We start from the raw sequence: 17,148 nt of genomic DNA on the forward strand, positions 1-17,148 counted from the left end.
GCGCCATAGTAAAGCCTTTATAAGACATTATATCTGCCACTGGCTGGAGCTCGCGCCTCGCTATCCGCGGCTGCAATTGTTCCTTCTTTCAATAGTCGCATCAATTCACGCATCGCGTTGGTGACCACCAACTCTGTATCGCCCTCAACTAAAATATACAGCTTTGGGTTTTCATTGGGACCCGGTTCTTTGCCAGTTGGATAATAGCTACCCTTCGTCGTAATCGAAGTGCCTGTAGCCTCCAGTATTTTGGCAACATTGGTGCGGTTGGTAACTGCCCACCTTGCTTTCTCTGTAGGCCGATATTAGCAACATACTATAGGAAGCTTGGAGAAAAGCAAAGCATATGAACTTACGTGGAAAATCGTTGATTTCTAGGGTAGCATGAAAAGCTCCAGCGTCGGGACCTTTGTTGTCGATTGGAACACCTGACCTCATCACACCCGCTTTATTCAACCGGGCATGGATATCAGCAACTGCTGAACCGACTTTATCGAGAGGATTTGTGCCGGTGGCGGTAGATGTGGCTCTCTCAGTTTTATGAACTGTAATCTTTCCGTCGAGGTCGATTCCTTTCGGCACACCAGGTGTAGCGCTGGGTGTTGGAGCCGATGACGACTGTACAACGGACGCGGCTTTGGTGAAAAGATCTTCTCCCTTTTCTTTCTTCTCCTTCTCCTCCTCCTCTTCACCCTCCTCGCCTGTTTTATACGTCTTTCTTTCGCGATTCCGCGCCGCATCACGTTCTTGGTCAAGTCTTTCCAGACCTTTGCCACCAAACCCAGAAGCGCTAGCCTTTTCTTTACCAGATTTGACCTTTTCGAGGAAAGCGTCTACCATCTTTTGTACAGCGTCAGGCACGGGTTGTCCGCTCTGTTTCAGCGCTTTTGCAATATCAACGGAATACCGCTCCTGTTCCTCGGTCAAGAAGGTAACGGCTGTTCCAGTGTTACCCGCCCTACCAGTCCGCCCAGCGCGGTGCACGTAATCTTCGAGATGGTTTGGCGCGTCGTAGTTGATCACCAATTTCAGCTGTTTGACGTCAAGTCCACGGGCTGCAACTGAAGTCGCAATTAAAACTGGGAAAATACCAGCTTTGAAATCATCAATTGTAGAATCACGGTCAACTTGATCTTTTCCACCGTGAATTGACATGCAAGGGTACCCTTTACGCATGAGGTCACGAAGTAGGCCATCCGCTGCCTCTTGTCGATCCACGAAGATTAGAGCCCTGGCATCTTCGTTTGCGTCGTCTGAGTATAAATTGCCAAGGAGTTCAAGTAGCCGGACAAATTTGGTATTCTCCGGACGAACTTCCACGATCTGGGTGATTTCCGGAGCAACAACGCTTCTTCCGCCAACAATAATTTCCACCGGTTTGGTCAACGTCTTCCGCGCAAGAGCTTCCATGTTACGAGGGAAGGTTGCTGAAAACAGGACGCTCTGTCTTGAGGGTCGGATGTTTCCGATAATTTTCATCACTTGAGGCTCAAAGCCCATATCGAACATTCGATCAGCTTCATCTAGCACTACATACGTTACCCTTCGCAGATTAGTCACTCTCCCGGAATTGGCGGCTAACAAGTCAATCATTCTCCCTGGAGTGCAGACTATGATCTCCGCGCCGCGCTTCAACTCTGCGATCTGGTCCTTTATTGGTGCTCCGCCATATGCACAAACGGCACGAAGGTTCAGCGCCTTTAGAAATGGCTTGCATTCTTTATGAATTTGGGTTGCCAACTCCCGGGTTGGCGTCATGACCAATCCAACGGGGCCTTCCATGTTTTCTAGAGGCCGCTGATCCTTGATATGGCGAAACATTGGGAGTAAAAAGGCTATCGTCTTCCCAGAGCCAGTTTTGGCAACCCCTATTACGTCTCTTCCGGACATGATCGCAGGGATAGCCTGGGCTTGAATTGATGTCGGTTGGTCATACCCGAGCTTGTGAATGACGTCCAGGGTCAGAACTCCCAGACCGCATTGTGACCATTTTTGAACGGGCTTTGGGACGTCCACGCCTCGAACTTTGATGCCATCCCATTCCAATCTTAGAGCGGCTACTTCTTCTTCATTGAGCTCTGCCAGATCCACAGGCTCTGTATAGAAGTTTTTACGGAATGGCTCATAATCCATCTTTTCGTGATTAACAGATGGTAAGTCTTTCTTTTTCCTCGTTTTGTTTGCAATGGCAAGAAAATCGTCGGCCTCCAAATCCATTGCCTTCAAATTCACATCGTCTTCATCGCCAAATATTGCCTCAGGCTCTTGCTTAGATTTGGAGGTTTTTGTCCTGGATTTTGACGGTTTCGCCGCAACCGAATCTTTCAATCCAGACATAAAGGCGTCTAATGGGTCAATTTCTTCCTCAATGTCCATAGGCTCAGCTGAGAGATCTGGTTCGGGCATGATGTCCACTTTGGTCTCGGTTTCTTGCTGGTCGGGTTGTGACTGTAAAGTAGATATTTCATTTTGTAGTCTTTCTTCACGCTTCTCTGCCGCTGCTCTCGCAGCTGCTGCATTTTCCTCTTCCGTGCCACCGTCCTGCATATCGACGTCTCCGTCATCATCTCCTTCATCGACACCATTGTCAGCGCCATTAGCGATATGTTGATCTTCCTCCAGGGAGTGGTCCGGAAGCTTCATCAGCTTCTTTCGACTCGACTCTTCATCTTCAAAATCAAGGGCGCGTTTGTGAGAGGCCTTTTCTGAATCTGCAGCTGATTTAGCCCCGAAACCAAAGCCACTAACGTTACCTCGCGCTTTTAACGGAACAATTTCTAGGACAAAGCAAGTCAGCGATCAGGGTTGAAAAGAGACTCGATATGATAATTTTACTTACTGGCTGGATCCGTTTGAGGACCCGTAGATGAAGGGTCAGTTATGACAGATGTACCTGTATTAGGGACAGAGATGTCATTTCCAAGTAATGAAACATTTTCCGTTTGGTTAGTAACTTTTTTTCCAGTCACTTTTTGTTCAAGTTTCGTGGGAGTTGATGTCGACACGGGTTCTTGAGGCGCATTTGCATGCCTAAGATTGGATTTCTTATCGATCTCGTCCAAAATGCTCCTTGCACCACCAGCGGCAGCTAATTCCTTTTGCTTTCGCTCCTTTTCTGCAGCCTGTTTTTGCTTCCATGCCTCCAGTTTCGCTAACCGCTCGGCCTTTTTCTCTTCATCTGTTTGCGCAGCGGGTGCAGATGGTGTGGATGGTTTCGAAACCTAAGATCATGTTAGCTGCTTTACAGTTGCATAGGAATGATGGGTAAGAACTTGCCTCACGAGCTTTAGTAACGGAAGCCTTGTTGGGCGGGCGGTCCCTACTCTCGTCCGATCTGGAGACCGATTTGGAACCGGTAGAATCGTCTCTTCGTCTTCTTATTCTATCCCGAGAATCATCTCGTCTTCTGTCGCGGCTCCTGTGGCGGTACTCTCTACCATCGCCCCGATCCCGTGAGTGGTACCTGGTTCGTGACCGATCCCTCCTGCTTGGGCGATAGGAAGTATCATCACGTACATCATCTTTATGGTCTCGTTTATCTCCTGAGCGGTCTATGCGTCGGTAAGTGCCTCGGTCCCGGTCTCGATGGTCACGATCTCGTACTCTATCTCGGTCTCCGTCTCTATGTCGATCCCAATCTTTATCGCGGTGTCGTCTCTGGCAAATTATGATGATGTTAATATTTGCTCTAAACGGTGGCTGTTGTTTGGTGGGCATGGACTTACAGCAGGGCTCCGCGATCTCCGGTAGCTTCTGCCATCGTCGCGGCGGCTTCTGTCATAATAATCGTCATTCCTGCGGCTTCGTTTCGAGGACGAATGAGTGCTGCCTACTGGCGATGGTGAGCGAGTCTCTCTGGCCATTTCCGTAGGCCAAATCCTAACTTTTGAAAAAGTATGTCTTTACAGCCGCAAGTCGCTGAAGCCAAAACTGCCTTAGACGGGATCTGGGTAGTCCCTGAACCGAATCAGGGCCTCTAAAATATCCAGAACGAGACTAAACGCGAAACAGTGGCTATAGAAATTGGGTCTGTTGAACAACTGTTGCCGCGCTGTTCGACAAAGTTGGCTGCAGAAGTCGAATGCGGCGAGATATCCACTATGAGTTACATAAGCAGTCTAGAGGAAGCTAGCTTGTGGCTAGACCGCATCAGGTTAGAGTAACCATACTAGGTTTACGCTTTCCCTGTTTCGGGAAGCACCAGGCCAACCTCCTTGTTTTGGGTCTGTTTCGGCAGGTGCAGTACGGAGTACATATACTGAGTAATTGGCGCTGCAATCATTGGATCAAGCTTGCTGACCGCGCTGACCGGAGCTGTTTGCATGCCCTGCCCTCTGATGCTGGAGTCGAATCCGTTGCAAGCTTTCAGAGATCACTTTAGCAGGGAAGCTGTTCACTCGCAGGTCTGTATTTGCCGGTGTCTTGAGTGTTTGTGTTTGATAGAGCTAACGGGCTACCTTACAGCTATGAATACCATTCTTGCGCATCGTGGACCATCGATCCTCCGCCGTTTCATTGCTCGATCTCCCCGTTTTGTTGTACGCACTTCCAATGATGCGCGGTTGGCGCTGTCCGCTGTGGTAGCGGGGACTGTGGCTATTCAGATTCAATTGAGGAACGCATATGCGAACGCTGCAACCTCGGAAACGCACACAAGGCGAACACAAACTTCCAAAACTGAGGGAAAGACCACAAAATCTAAAGCGAATAAGAAGAAGTCCGCGACCAAAACCAAAGCTAAACAGAAGCCCAAGAAGAAATTGACCGATAATCAAAAGGAAGCGCTGAAGAAAAAGGCGCAGAGACAGGAGATCAAAGAACTGAAAATAGCGGCTTTAACTCCACCCAAGGCCCTTGCTAACAATCCCTTTGGGCTTGTCCTCCAACAAAACGTCGGTGAAACTTTGGCGCAAAAGATCGAAACGTATAGGAATATGTCGGCCGCCGAACGCGACGTAAGTCTTGTGCTATTTCTCCCGATACTTGTACGTCACTGATGTGGTTCTAGCGTCTTCGAGAGTTGGCTAAAGCAAACACTGACACGAACAAAGCTGCTTTTGAGCAATGGGTAAAGAGCCACACCCCACTTCAGATTAAAGAAGCGAATGCTGCCCGTCGAAGACTCCGGCTTTTGTCGGGACGACCTCGCTCGTTCGCAGATATCCCTGACCCGAGGCAAGTCAAACGGCCCGGGAGTGCGTATATCATCTTCGCAAAAGAACGGCTCAACAGTGGAGAAGTCAATCATCTGACGGCGAACGAGCGGATATCTCACATTGCGGAGAACTGGCGGAAAATGACCCAGGCTGAGCAAGAGGTATGCGTATCTACAGTCTCATATCCTATATCCAGAGACACTAATGTCACCTTTTCCAGAAATACCGAGAACTCCAGAAGGAGGCCTCGAGACATTATGCCATGCAATATGAATCGGTATACGGCGAAAGCCCAAAGCACCAAGTGTCGAAATAAGCGGCGTTGCTTGTGGGGTGCGGCCTGTCGAGACTTAGCTTAATTTGAACGTGATGCCTTTTCTTTCATGTACTACGGTTTGTCCTTGTGTTATTAGTATGGGATGGGTAGCGTCTGAGAGCTGTTTCTGTACTTCAACTTATTCTGATATCTATCGGTGTAATTTCAATCAACCCAATTCCAATGGAGAGTTTCTCAACAACTTCCGACGATGGTAGAAGACTTCAAACTTGCGGCTTCTTCCCGCAATCTTGATATCATGGTAAATAACTTGTTTGGTATTCTCTCAAACGTTGCGACATCTTGACTCGAAATTCGAAGGTTCCCTTTTCAATAAGAAGGATTGTTTCATGTTGATTTGACTTCCACGGCGAAACGGGGCGCCAACGCCGGCCAGAAGCGTCAAGTTGTTTTGTGAAGAAACCAGCGGTGAGAAAAGATCCCGGGTCTGAATTTCCGGGGTTGTTCTCTCGCCCTGATCCGGTCAATTCACTGCAGAAAATTCCCCGGGGAAACAAAAAAAAGGGAAAAGAAGGTAAAAGGAACTCTGTAAATGTACGGTATATCTATAGAATCTGGGCGATTTCAAGCCAGGGAGAGAGGATATGTTTGAAAGTCCAGAGTTCAGACGAAAGTCCACTTCACTCTTTTAGCCGGACGTCAGGCATCGACAACTGACGTGTGCAAGGCCGGCTCAACATGGGGAGACAGGCAAAGCTTGTTTGCATCAATCCACCTCTTTGAACCGCAGGAATAAAGATGGGCGTTGGTTTCGGGGCCGCTTCGTCCCAGGGATACGCGTGGGGAAGACCGTGCCATTGTCAATCCAGGCCTGACCGCTCGAATGGCTCATGTTCTTTTATGGATTGAAAATCCAATTGAGCTGGCTTCCTTGGACCGGTTAGTTAGCTGATAGCTATCTGTTACAACCAAGCCCAGCAGCAACGGGAAGAATGAGCGCAGGGGACGTTTCGTCGACCCTGTTCGTTCTTGATTCACGGTGGGGTTGCCTGTCAAATCACAGCCTGCACCGAAGCAATTGCCAGCCTTTTGGTGCCCACCGGTGGACGCGCCCGTGAATCATCGCATCCCAACCCGAAGCTGGAGTGACAGACGGCCCAAAACAAAATCAAGACAGAATTTTTGGCGTCGAGGCTGAGCTCCCTGGTTCTGACACCGGCAAGTAGTTATTATCAACTCGCTCACTCGATCAAAACACTCATCAATTTTCTCCGGTAAGTCTGGTGAACTCGTCCACTCCGTCATCGCTACGCTGGTGAAAAGCATCTCAGAAGGTCACGCGAATGTCTCTCGCAAACTAACCTGTCCCCCCCCGGGCTTCTGAGCAAGGATTGCCGGCGCCGGCCCTGTCGAGGATCAGATGGTCGCGAACAAGACGGGCTTGACGATTCTCATCTTTCTCAGTGGATGGTCCCTGCGTGAAGTGCCTTTGCTTGATGCTTGAGCCCCCCAATCATCGACCATCGCAACCCTGGAGGGCCAATTGTCGAATTCCGCGCTGCCCACCACCGATCACGGTTCTTCTCTGTGCTGCCGTCCACACTTTCGTATTGGATACATTTGCGTGGCGGAGTGCGTGAATGGTGCGATCCTCGCAAGGTAAGGATTATCTTCGCTTTCTGGAGAGTAGTGCCAGGCAACGCGACAAGGAGTGCGCACCGACGACTGAGCTGGAGAGCATAATCAACGTCTTTTCGATCAATCCGGGCAGTTCGAGGAGCTTTTGTCACGAGATTTGAGAATACGACCCTCGCCTTGGGATCCTACATACCACGTTTGGCACCGAGTAATTGCTGGGTGCGCTGTGTTTACTTTTTTGGACGCTGAAGCGCAGCCTGTTTCACGCAGCACTTTTATTTATTCACTCACCGACATATCATGGCACTTGCGCGTCAGCCTTGGACAAACCCCAAGTAAACAGCGCAGCTTTCCCTTCCGACGGACTCATCTACGATAGTGTCGGGCTCAGAAGCACGTTTCGACTTTGAATCGTCGTGCATCATCGAAGCGTCGAAAATCGATTTCACAGCCAACGCCCCCCACAATCTAGCGATCTGGGCACGAAATTGTTGATAACAGATGAACTTTTGGTTTCTTACTGAGCTGGCCATCTTTGCTCAGTGGATTTCCAAGCACGGCCGTCTCTCCACCTGTCGGCTTAACCCACTACGCCCCGCTCCGCCCTCGGACCCGGCATAAGCCAGCTCTAATATTTATTTGCCTGCCTCGAACAGGCTGTTGACTCGTTGGCTGCTTTGAGGCTAACAGTACCGTTGTCTTTAGCTCCCAACATTTTATCGCCATGATTTGTACACAGCGGAATGGCGTTTCAAACAACACGGACCTCATACGCGCGGTCGCAGACACGGGGCGGATAGCGATTTCGAAGGGAATCTCTGGGACCAGATATACGAGGTCAATATCTGCTTCATTCCAAGATAGTACGATCTGTGACGAGCCAATGCCCAAGGTACGCAAATCTCAAGCCACAACCTGTTATCTGCGTTTCTCCTTTTTTGATAGATTGTTTGTGATCATCATTCCATCTGATCTGCCTCTGCTCCCCCTTCCCTCCCGTCCCTTTCCCGTCATCATGTAAATCACTGGTCTCTGCGGGGTGTATTCTGACAGCAACAGCCTGGCCTGTACGACCCCCATTTTTCGTTTTGGAGAATCTCTTCCTTGCTTGAGGAGCTTGGCCTGCTCCTAGCTTATACGCCAGTACCATACTGCACGGCGCCTCCTCCAACATACCATGATGCTCTGAGGGATGCCCCGCCTGAGTACGTCGTGGAGAGTGTCTCGCATTTACAGCGGGAGGCCAAACCCTTTACCCCTTCTTCCGCTTTAGAATCCAGCCCACCAAAGTCGCCATCGATTTTTTCCAAGGCAACCGCGGGATTGATAGATTGGAATGATTCTTCTCGCTTCAAAGTTTGTAAAGGTAAAAAAAGAAAGGGTGGCGCTAAAAAGCCAGCTGGTAATTCTGACAACCAGAACAACGGGGATGATGATCCACCACCAGAGGAAAACGAGCCAAATGATGGAGGAGATACCGGCGCCGGTGCCGGCGGGGATGGTGGTAACGGAGGTGGTGGCAATGGAGATGGCGATGGAGGTGGAGATGACGATGACTGGAATATGAGCAGTGGTAAAAAGAAGAAGGGAAAGAAGAAGACGAGAGCCGAAGAGGAGAAGGAAGAGGAAGAAAAGAAGCGGAAAGAGGAGGAAGAGGAACAAAAAAGAAAAGAGCAGGAAGAGGAAGAGCAAAAAGCCAAAGACCAAGCATCGGCCGCGCAGACAAGCGGCGATCTCAGTTGGGCCGATGCAGACGGTACAACCCAAGATGATGGGTGGGCTGAATTTACAATCCCAAAGAAAAAGAAGGGAAAGAAAGGAAAGGTAAAGCCTGGGCCCAGTAATTCTTTGCTAGTATTGGTTTTATGTACTAACCTAGACCCTCCTAACTAGGCTTTGGATCCAGCGCCCCCTGCGGTCGACAAAACACAGTCAAATTCCTTTCAGGACATTAGCCTGAGTGATTCCGCGCCTCAGATTGGTATCTCCTTCGGCGAGCAGTCCGGAAACAGCCTGGGACTTGGTGGATGGGGTAAAAGCTGGGGTACGGGGGGCAATTTTGGTGCTGGAAACGCGGCATTAGATCTTAAAGGAAATGAAAAAGAAGAATCTGGTGCCACTAACCCCTGGTCTACTAAGAAGTTCGCAAAGGCCAACTCCTTTGACATCGACTTCGGAGCCATGGAGACTGAAGCCACTACTGAACCACCAGCAAACGGTGATGCTTTTGGAAATGACAATCCCACGGACAACTTCTCCTGGACTACTCCGGCAGTCAGCAAAAAGAGCAAGAAGAAAAAGAAGGGCGCTTTTGCCGACATGACGATGGAGGAAGAGAAACTTCCAGAAGCGGATAAGGTGGACATTGCCTTGGATGATTTCAATTCAATCCCAACAGACCAGGGCAACCAAAAGGAAATCGATGCTGCAGCGGACGGGGATGATTGGAACGACTGGGCTACATCTACCAAGAGTAAGAAAAAGAACGGGAAGGCTGCGGATAAGGCAAAGCCTGAACCACCAGCAGCTGAACCAGAACCGCCAGTAGATGATATGCGGTCATCGATTCCGGCCAAAAAGGGCAAAAATAAAAAGCAGGTGACAATTGCCGAAGAAATCCCAGTCGATCCGGTTGAGACCTACCTAGAAACCAAAGTTGAAACAAATACGGAGCGTGGAGATGATTTTTGGGAGACATCCGGTACCAAAAAGTCAAAGAAAAAGAAGGATAAAGCCATGCTCGAGGAGACCTCCCCGATCCCTGACATATCGGAGACAGCTCCAGAACCAGAGTCTGTCGACGATATTGTTGCTTGGCCTACGACCACCGGCAAGAAAGATAAGAAGAAAAAAGCCAAAGAGGCCATCACCGTGGATGAAGTCCCACCTCCACCCCCGGAGCCTACCATTGAAAAAGAGCCTGTTGATGATTGGTCTAGTTGGGGAATGGCTACTAACAAGAAGGGCAAGAAGAAGAAGGGAAAAGGTCCTCTTGAACCAGTGCCTCTCCCTCAAGAGCCAGATTTGGAGCCCGAGCCAGAGCCAGAGGCAGAGCTTAAACTGGAGCAAGATCCACCAACGCCTGAAGTTGACCCTCAGGCCGCGTTTGACGCTTCGCCAGAAGGCGATTGGCCCAGCTGGGGTACAACCACGAAAGCGAAAAAGGGCAAAAAGGGCAAGGGTCCTATAGAGCCCGAGCCGGTAATAGATGTTGTGCCTGCGCCTGAAACGGAATCACCGTCCGTCGACGATTGGACCAGCACTACGACAAGTAAAAAGAAGAAGGGGAAAAAGGGAAAGGAGCCAAATGAGGATTCCCTACAGGCGAAAAAGGAGCCTGAAATGGAAACCATCCTCGAGCCCGAGCCTGAACCCCAATCTCAGCCAGCCGATGATTGGGCAAGTTGGGATACTTCAAACACTAAGAAGAAAAAAGGGAAAAAGGGCAAAGAAACAACAGTGCCTATGCCGCTCCGTACTGAACCAGAACCAGAACCAGAACCAGAACCAGAACCAGAACCAGAGCTTGAACCCGAGCCTGAACTTGAACCTGAACCTGAACCTACGCCTGCCGTGGAACCTGTACAAGATCCCGAGGAACCAACTGGAAAAAAGAAGAAAGGGAAAAAAGGGAAAGCGGTGTGGGAAGAACCCGTCCAAAAAGAATATCAAACTGAGCCTGTGGCTGAACCCAACACGGAACTAATCGATGAGTGGAGTGCAAGCACGAAGAAGAGCAAGAAGAAAAAGGGAAAAGCAGTGGTCGAAGAGCCTCCCCCATCACCACCTTCGCCAGTCCCTGAAGTAAAAGAGCCAGACGTCGCACCCGCAGACGATTGGACAGACTTCATCAGCGACAAGAAAAAGAAGAAAAAGGGGGGGCTGGGTTACACGGCTGGGGAATCTGAGGGCGTTCTTGGAGACCTCTTGGGAGAGGAAGGTCTACCCCTCAGTAAAAAGGAAAAGGCCAAAGCTCGGAAAGGCGCTACTCAGAGCTATGACTTCGGAAGCTTCCCTGAAGCGGCAGAAACCATTACAGCTGGAGAGGAGCTATCGAAAATCGACACCAAATCCGAAGCTCCGCATGAAGACCCGTCGGGGGACATATTGGGAGGAAGCGCGAAAAAGAAAGATAAGAAGAAAAAGAAGAAAGGAGACCCGGACCCAGTGGCTGACGAGGAGGCAAACGGTAATCTCCCAGGCTTAGAAGAACAGACAAACGATCTCAAAGATTCGCTTCCTCAAAAATCCGATGATCCAGCGACAGTCTCGACTGACGCTTGGGCGTTCTGGGGCTCAACGAAAAAAGGGAAAACCAAGTCCACGAAGGCGAATAATCCTGACGTCGATGTGCTGGCGTTCGAGACCACAGGCTCGCTTGAAGAACCAACTTTAAGTACCTGGGCTCAAGACTGGGGCCTTTCTTCAAAAGAGAAACAGAAGAAAGATACGCTCAAGGAAGGGAAGGATCAAGGCATGGACAAGGAGTTAACAAGCCCAGTTTCCACTGACTTGGTCCCAAGAGCCGTTGAGGACGGCGCATGGCATGTTTGGGATGTTCCCAAGGGCACGAAGAAGAAGAAGAAAGGCGAAGATGAGGGTGGGCTTCCCCCTCCGGCTCCTACCCCTCCAGCTCAGGGACTCACCCCGGAGCCACCAGTTATTCCGAATTTCGAGGATACGGGAAGCACTACGTGGAATTCATTCAGTGGTTTCGGGGGGAAGGGCTTGAAGAAAGGGAGTCTTTCTCGGACGACCACGTCGGCCACCAAAGCATCCAAGATTATCGAGAACAGCAAATTAAGCAAGACTAAAACTCGAGGGTTGGAGGTTGTCGACGTTACTGATGAGCCTGGGACGAACCCTGTTGTCGATACAAAAGCTACCAAGCCGACCGACATCTGGGGGGTTTCTGCAAGCGCCGGCAAATCGAAGCTAAACAAGTCGAAGAAAGAGACAGCAGACACTGCTGATCCCAAAGCCGAGACGAACGATATATCAGGAGCAGCCGCTGACGATGCCCCGACCAAGACTAAGAGCAAAGGCAAGCTCACCAAAAGCAGCAGAACCAGTGCCAAGACCGCCGACGAACTGCTCGTCGACGTCAGCGTGGACAGCCCGGAAGCGGCTAGTGCCGAGGCCGCTGACAAAGCGCCAGCGCCACCAAAGGCCGCGGCGACGTCGCCATCGACCCTTCGACTGACAGGCAAGTCGTCTGTGGCAGAGAGAATCAGGATCCTAGAGCAGAATAAGAGGTTGCAGAGAGAGGCCGCTGCTGCGAAAGAGAGAGAAAAGGCGCAGGCGGAAGAGAACCGCGACCCTGAACCCGCCCCTGCAGCCGCCCCGCCCGCCGACGAACCACTGGAACCCCCGTCCCAGGAGCCACCCGTTCCATCAAAAAGGGGGAACCCATCATCAAAAACCACTTCCACGCTCCTGAGGTCGAAAAAGAAAACAAAAGATGCGCCTATCGTTGAAATACCAGTAACCGAAACTCCGCGCGATTGGGTTCCAGGCAGCTTCCCCAGTGTCGACGATGACTTGATCGATGTTCCAACCCCCAACCCCATTGCCCCAGAGCCCCAAGCAACGGAATTTTTAGAGAAGGCTACAAGGGATAAGAAGCGTACCACGACAAAGAAGAAGCCGGACTCTGCCATGGCTTCCCCTCCTCCGACGCCTGGAGACGAAGCTGAAGCTCCTCCTGCCACCCCTGCCCCTAAGCCTGCAAGAAAGGAGCGCGCTAGAGTGGAGCGCACGGCTGGGGTAGCATCTTGGGGTTTCTGGGGTGCTACTCCCAGAAAATCTCCGAAAAAGGAGACCAAAACCGCTGGAGACGGCGAAGCATCCGCGCCTGCAAAGAGAGAAAAGGATAAATCTGCGCCTACACTAAAGCGATCGACATCGTCAGCAACGAGACGAGAAAAGGCAACTAGCCCAGAAAAAAGCCCTGAGAAATCATCCACTTCCGACAAAGAAAAAGAGAAACATACTGCTACTCGACCTCGGCAAAGCAGGGGACTAGGATTTTCTGGTTTTATCCTTGGAGGCCCTCCCCCAACAAGAACAAAGTCTTCTAAGCGTAACGGCAATGCATCTTCCCGTCCCACATCGCGGCGCCATTCCGTGGACATGGACGACGCTGGTTTTCCGTCTCCGTCAGAAGATAAGCCGGAAATTTCAAGCAAAGCTGCAAAAGTGATGGGCATCGGCGATTCCAAACGCTCAAAGCGGAATTCAAAGGGTAAAAAGAAAGCGCCAGGTATGGTGACCCATCCCCTGGTATACCTATTACACCATCTAACGCAATTGAAGTGGCGCCTGATCCTTATGCGATCGATGACGATGACATCGTAATGGTGAATGGAGTGGAGGACACAGCAACACCCAGCCCACCCAAAGAATCCCGCAGCAAGCGCAAATCGAAGAGAGAGGTATGCGCTTGTATCTTATATACCCAGGAAATTCTCCTTTTTTTGCTCAATTTTAAGTGATTTAAACATATTTGAATATTACTAACGTGCGTTGAAATGCAGTCGAAAGCGAAACCTACAGACATCCCAGACGATATAGTCATGGTAGAGCGTGGCTCGTCCGGAAATGGCGCCGAAGTGGTTTCTGGTCCAGATGACATTGCCTTTGTTGAGTCCCCGCACCGGTCGTCTTTACGTCGGTCCAACACTTTACCCAAGAAGTCCGAAGGTATCATGGGCCTCTTCGGCTCTTTCCGAAAGCATAACGGCCGTACGGCTGATACACGAGAGCGAAGCAAATCAAAGTCCCGTTATAATGACGATGATAGGAGGCATACCGATATCGAAAGGGAGGATTCGAAACGCGTGAAACGGGAAGAGAGGAAGAAACGATCTCCCAAAGTGGATGATGGCGAGGAATTTGTGACAGATGGAATGCATACAGGCGCGGTGAACACTGACGCTGAAGATGCTGAAGCTCGGAAAGCTGAGCGAAGGGCAAGGCGAGCGGCTAAATTAGCGGAACAAGAGGCGCGCGAAGCTGAGCACAGGCGTGCTAGCAAAAAGGAAGCTGATAGACACAGGGTACGTGAGGCACGTGATAAACGCGCGAGAGAGGAGGAAGAACGAGAAGATAAGCGTCGTAAAGAAAAGAAAGCTCGACGGAACTCGCGGATTATCCAAGAAGAATACCCAAAGGAGCGGGAAGACTTACAACATGCAGACTCGCGCCCGCCTCAACGCCCCAGGCATCGAGCCACTGACGCCGACTTGGTTGACGAACCCCATCAAGGCGGTAAATCCCACCGCCGCCGATCGTATTTCGGGGAGAAGCATAGGGACGCAAACGGTCCCGATGAATATCCAACAGACACACACCACCATCGGCGTCATCATCGGTCCGATGACGATGGCACAAAGCCCAAGCAGCGAAAGTCTGTATCTCGAGGTGATGGTCGTCATGCATCTCGCAAATCACGTTCTTCTCGCCAGCCGCCTGACCTTCCCTATCCTGTTATGGTGAGCGGCGGGAAAGATAAAACCTCCTCCTGGGTGCACTCTCAGTTTACGGATCCTCCTGAAGCACCACCGATAGTCCCCACAGTTATCGATCTTCCTGGGCCCCCTGCAGGCCCCAGTCATTCACTATCTTCGGACGAGGAGACTCGTCGGGCAATACATCGCCGTTCACGACGCCAGTCGAAGTATGATGATCAATATCCTCCCGAAAAGGAAAGGCGCTCTAGACATCGCGAATCTCGCCGGGCAGAAAGGGAAACGATGAGGAGCAGCGATGATAGCGCGGGCGCAGACCGCTATATGGATTACCGCTACGAACCTGATGGCCGCTATGCTCACGTCAATGGCCAGGCGAAGAAGACCAGTTGGTTTAAGAAGTTTACGGGATTCTAACGATACCACGCTTCACGATTTCATGTTTATGGTATTTTATGCTTTACGAGTCATCCTTTTATGTTGATATGTCTTACTATTAATACCCATTTGACGCAAGCTCTTTGTACAGTGGCACATGTGTTGGCTGATTCTGGCGTTACCTGCTCCGTTCCATCAGCATATCCCAATTCCACTCCCTGATGCACTGTGGATATTGCACTTGGCTGTAGCTACTTTCTCGGCCTTTCCCTTTAGGTTGTGCATGATACCCCTTTTTTGCCACCAGGCTTTGGAAATGACTTTCCGCAAGGATTCAAGTATTGTTACATTAACAGCATTTCTGTGTACTCCATCCTGGTATTATTTAGAATTTTCCCCAGTTTAATTCTGTATATTCGGAAATGCAATCCATAGTCAGAATTCAGTATCCCACATGGATGCACCGTCATCATTTGGATTTGCCGATAATTCACCAGCAACGCAATCATATTCTATGTGGCCTTCTGCCTTATTTCAATCAGTAAAAGCATTACTGCAGCGTAGCTAGTATAATACCAGAAACAAGAGAGAGGCACAAAGGTGAGACATCATCTCAAGGTCCATACAATCAAACATCCAGGGGAAACATAAACCCACCCGCTGCGCCATACAGTAATGCAAATCAAATCTCATTAAAAAGAATTTGGCCAGAATGAATCCGAACATTTCCAGATACAGGACGAATTCACTTTTGAACGTCTAGAAGAAAATCGTAAATGACATTAGATTTGCGATTCCCCAGGCAACAAATTACCCCTCACAGCAAACATTTTCCCAGTGGTTGCAGAGACAAAGCCATCGACCTGTCGCGAATACTGCTCAACCTGTCTGGTGTTAAGCATGCTTTCAAGCCTGCTGGGTTCTTGTGGGAGCTTGAACAAGCGTTGCCACTCATCTTCAGCAAGCAACGGCTGCTTGAGCTGGGTTCGAGTGGCGTTTTCCGCCTTTCTCTTCGCTTGCCAAGCAGCGATCTTAGCTTGTTCGCGCGCAAGAGATCGCTGATAGTATTGGAAGTTGTTGTTCTCCGTGTGGTGGGTTTCGATGCTCTCAAGAAGCATGTCACAATTTTTCTCGAGGAATGGATCGATGCTCAGGGACAGGTTATCGAAGTTTGGAGCAAGCAAAGAGGACGAAGCAAGAGGGTCGTTTGTGAGGGCCGCAAGAGAGGGGGGGAAATCTAAATCCTCTGCAGGAGGTGGCGATGGAAGTTGGTGGAGGTATGATGCGAGAAGGTGGGAGTTGTGAATTTCGACTGGGAGTTCAACGAGTATATCTTGGTATCGAAGATTCGATTTTTGAAGACTAATGAGGTAGAAACGTCAGTATGGGGGGATAGCTTCTGCGCAAAGATGTAGCACATACTTTTCCGTGGTGAACTTGTTTTCTTTGAATGCGCTCATGAACTGGGGCGAAAGGCGGAAGGCCCTGAGGCTCAAGGCGCCTTGCGAGCTTCTGCTGACATCATGTACTAGAGCGATTGTTCTTTCATTGAGCTCTTTCTGGTAATGATATTGGTTTTCGATGAAATTCAAGTTGACGAAATTGCCCATATTCGCGCTCGTGTACCAGCCGACATTATTTGCGTCAATGTTCACTTCTCGAAGCATCTTGATCATCTCGGACTGATAGACGGCATTGGCCTTTGCGCGTGGTGCCGCAGCTGCGGCGTTTGGCGGAGCTCCATCCAAATGAGAATCCGCAGGGATATCAACTATGGGAAACGGAAAAGCGTTCGTAACCTGAAGTGTGCCTCGAACATCCATTCCGACGAGAGACCCGGTTGCTGGTGTGGGGAAATTCTGGGTGCCATGCTTGATGATTTTCATAATCACCTTTGAAAATGGCCGTTAATTTTCGACGTCCTGATCGTTGGTGGAAGGGAATCTTACTAGGGCCTCGACCTGGACGGCCTTGAGAGGCTGCTCCTTTCTAGACGCATGGTCAGTTTCAGACGATAATCGTAAGAGGAGAGGCACATACTCCGCCATGTTGGAAATTATAGTGGTGAGGAATCTAGTTGCTGTCTTTGCGAGGTCGATCGGGGAAACGCAGCTTGCTTGATGTCTTCGCGCCTCGTCGCTCGTGTTTTGTGTGGTTTGGAAGTTTTTCGAAGTCGATTTTCCATGTCGCTAAGTGGTGTCCAGAAGGAGTCTAGCGCATAGGCCAGCTG

The 17,148-nt window shown here is 50.1% G+C and overlaps 4 protein-coding genes across 4 annotated transcripts; 2 read left to right on the top strand and 2 right to left on the bottom strand.

Annotated features, from left to right (window-relative positions):
* Positions 1-17: 17 nt before the first annotated feature.
* Positions 18-3,863, bottom strand: UREG_03442 (uncharacterized protein; the record flags this gene model as incomplete). The annotated part of the gene is made up of 5 exons (XM_002543879.1): positions 18-292; positions 357-2,777; positions 2,840-3,221; positions 3,295-3,699; positions 3,726-3,863. The coding sequence occupies 5 exons, from the start codon at positions 3,861-3,863 to the stop codon at positions 18-20; spliced, it is 3,621 nt and encodes a 1,206-aa protein (XP_002543925.1).
* Positions 3,864-4,466: 603 nt separating this feature from the next.
* UREG_03443 (uncharacterized protein) lies at positions 4,467-5,472 on the top strand (the record flags this gene model as incomplete). The annotated part of the gene is made up of 3 exons (XM_002543880.1): positions 4,467-4,955; positions 5,009-5,317; positions 5,377-5,472. The coding sequence occupies 3 exons, from the start codon at positions 4,467-4,469 to the stop codon at positions 5,470-5,472; spliced, it is 894 nt and encodes a 297-aa protein (XP_002543926.1).
* Positions 5,473-7,795: 2,323 nt separating this feature from the next.
* UREG_03444 (uncharacterized protein) lies at positions 7,796-14,957 on the top strand (the record flags this gene model as incomplete). Its single annotated transcript, XM_002543881.1, has 6 exons — positions 7,796-7,963; positions 8,131-8,437; positions 8,471-8,895; positions 8,965-13,333; positions 13,387-13,505; positions 13,608-14,957. 6 exons carry the CDS (start codon positions 7,796-7,798, stop codon positions 14,955-14,957), a joined length of 6,738 nt encoding a protein of 2,245 aa, XP_002543927.1.
* A 743-nt stretch (positions 14,958-15,700) lies between these two features.
* Positions 15,701-16,966, bottom strand: UREG_03445 (uncharacterized protein; the record flags this gene model as incomplete). Its single annotated transcript, XM_002543882.1, has 4 exons — positions 15,701-16,280; positions 16,341-16,810; positions 16,868-16,907; positions 16,959-16,966. 4 exons carry the CDS (start codon positions 16,964-16,966, stop codon positions 15,701-15,703), a joined length of 1,098 nt encoding a protein of 365 aa, XP_002543928.1.
* Between the last annotated feature and the right edge of the window lie 182 nt (positions 16,967-17,148).

This window comes from Uncinocarpus reesii, genomic scaffold, assembly GCF_000003515.1.
Source record: "Uncinocarpus reesii 1704 scaffold_2 genomic scaffold, whole genome shotgun sequence".
Lineage (NCBI taxonomy): Eukaryota > Fungi > Ascomycota > Eurotiomycetes > Onygenales > Onygenaceae > Uncinocarpus > Uncinocarpus reesii.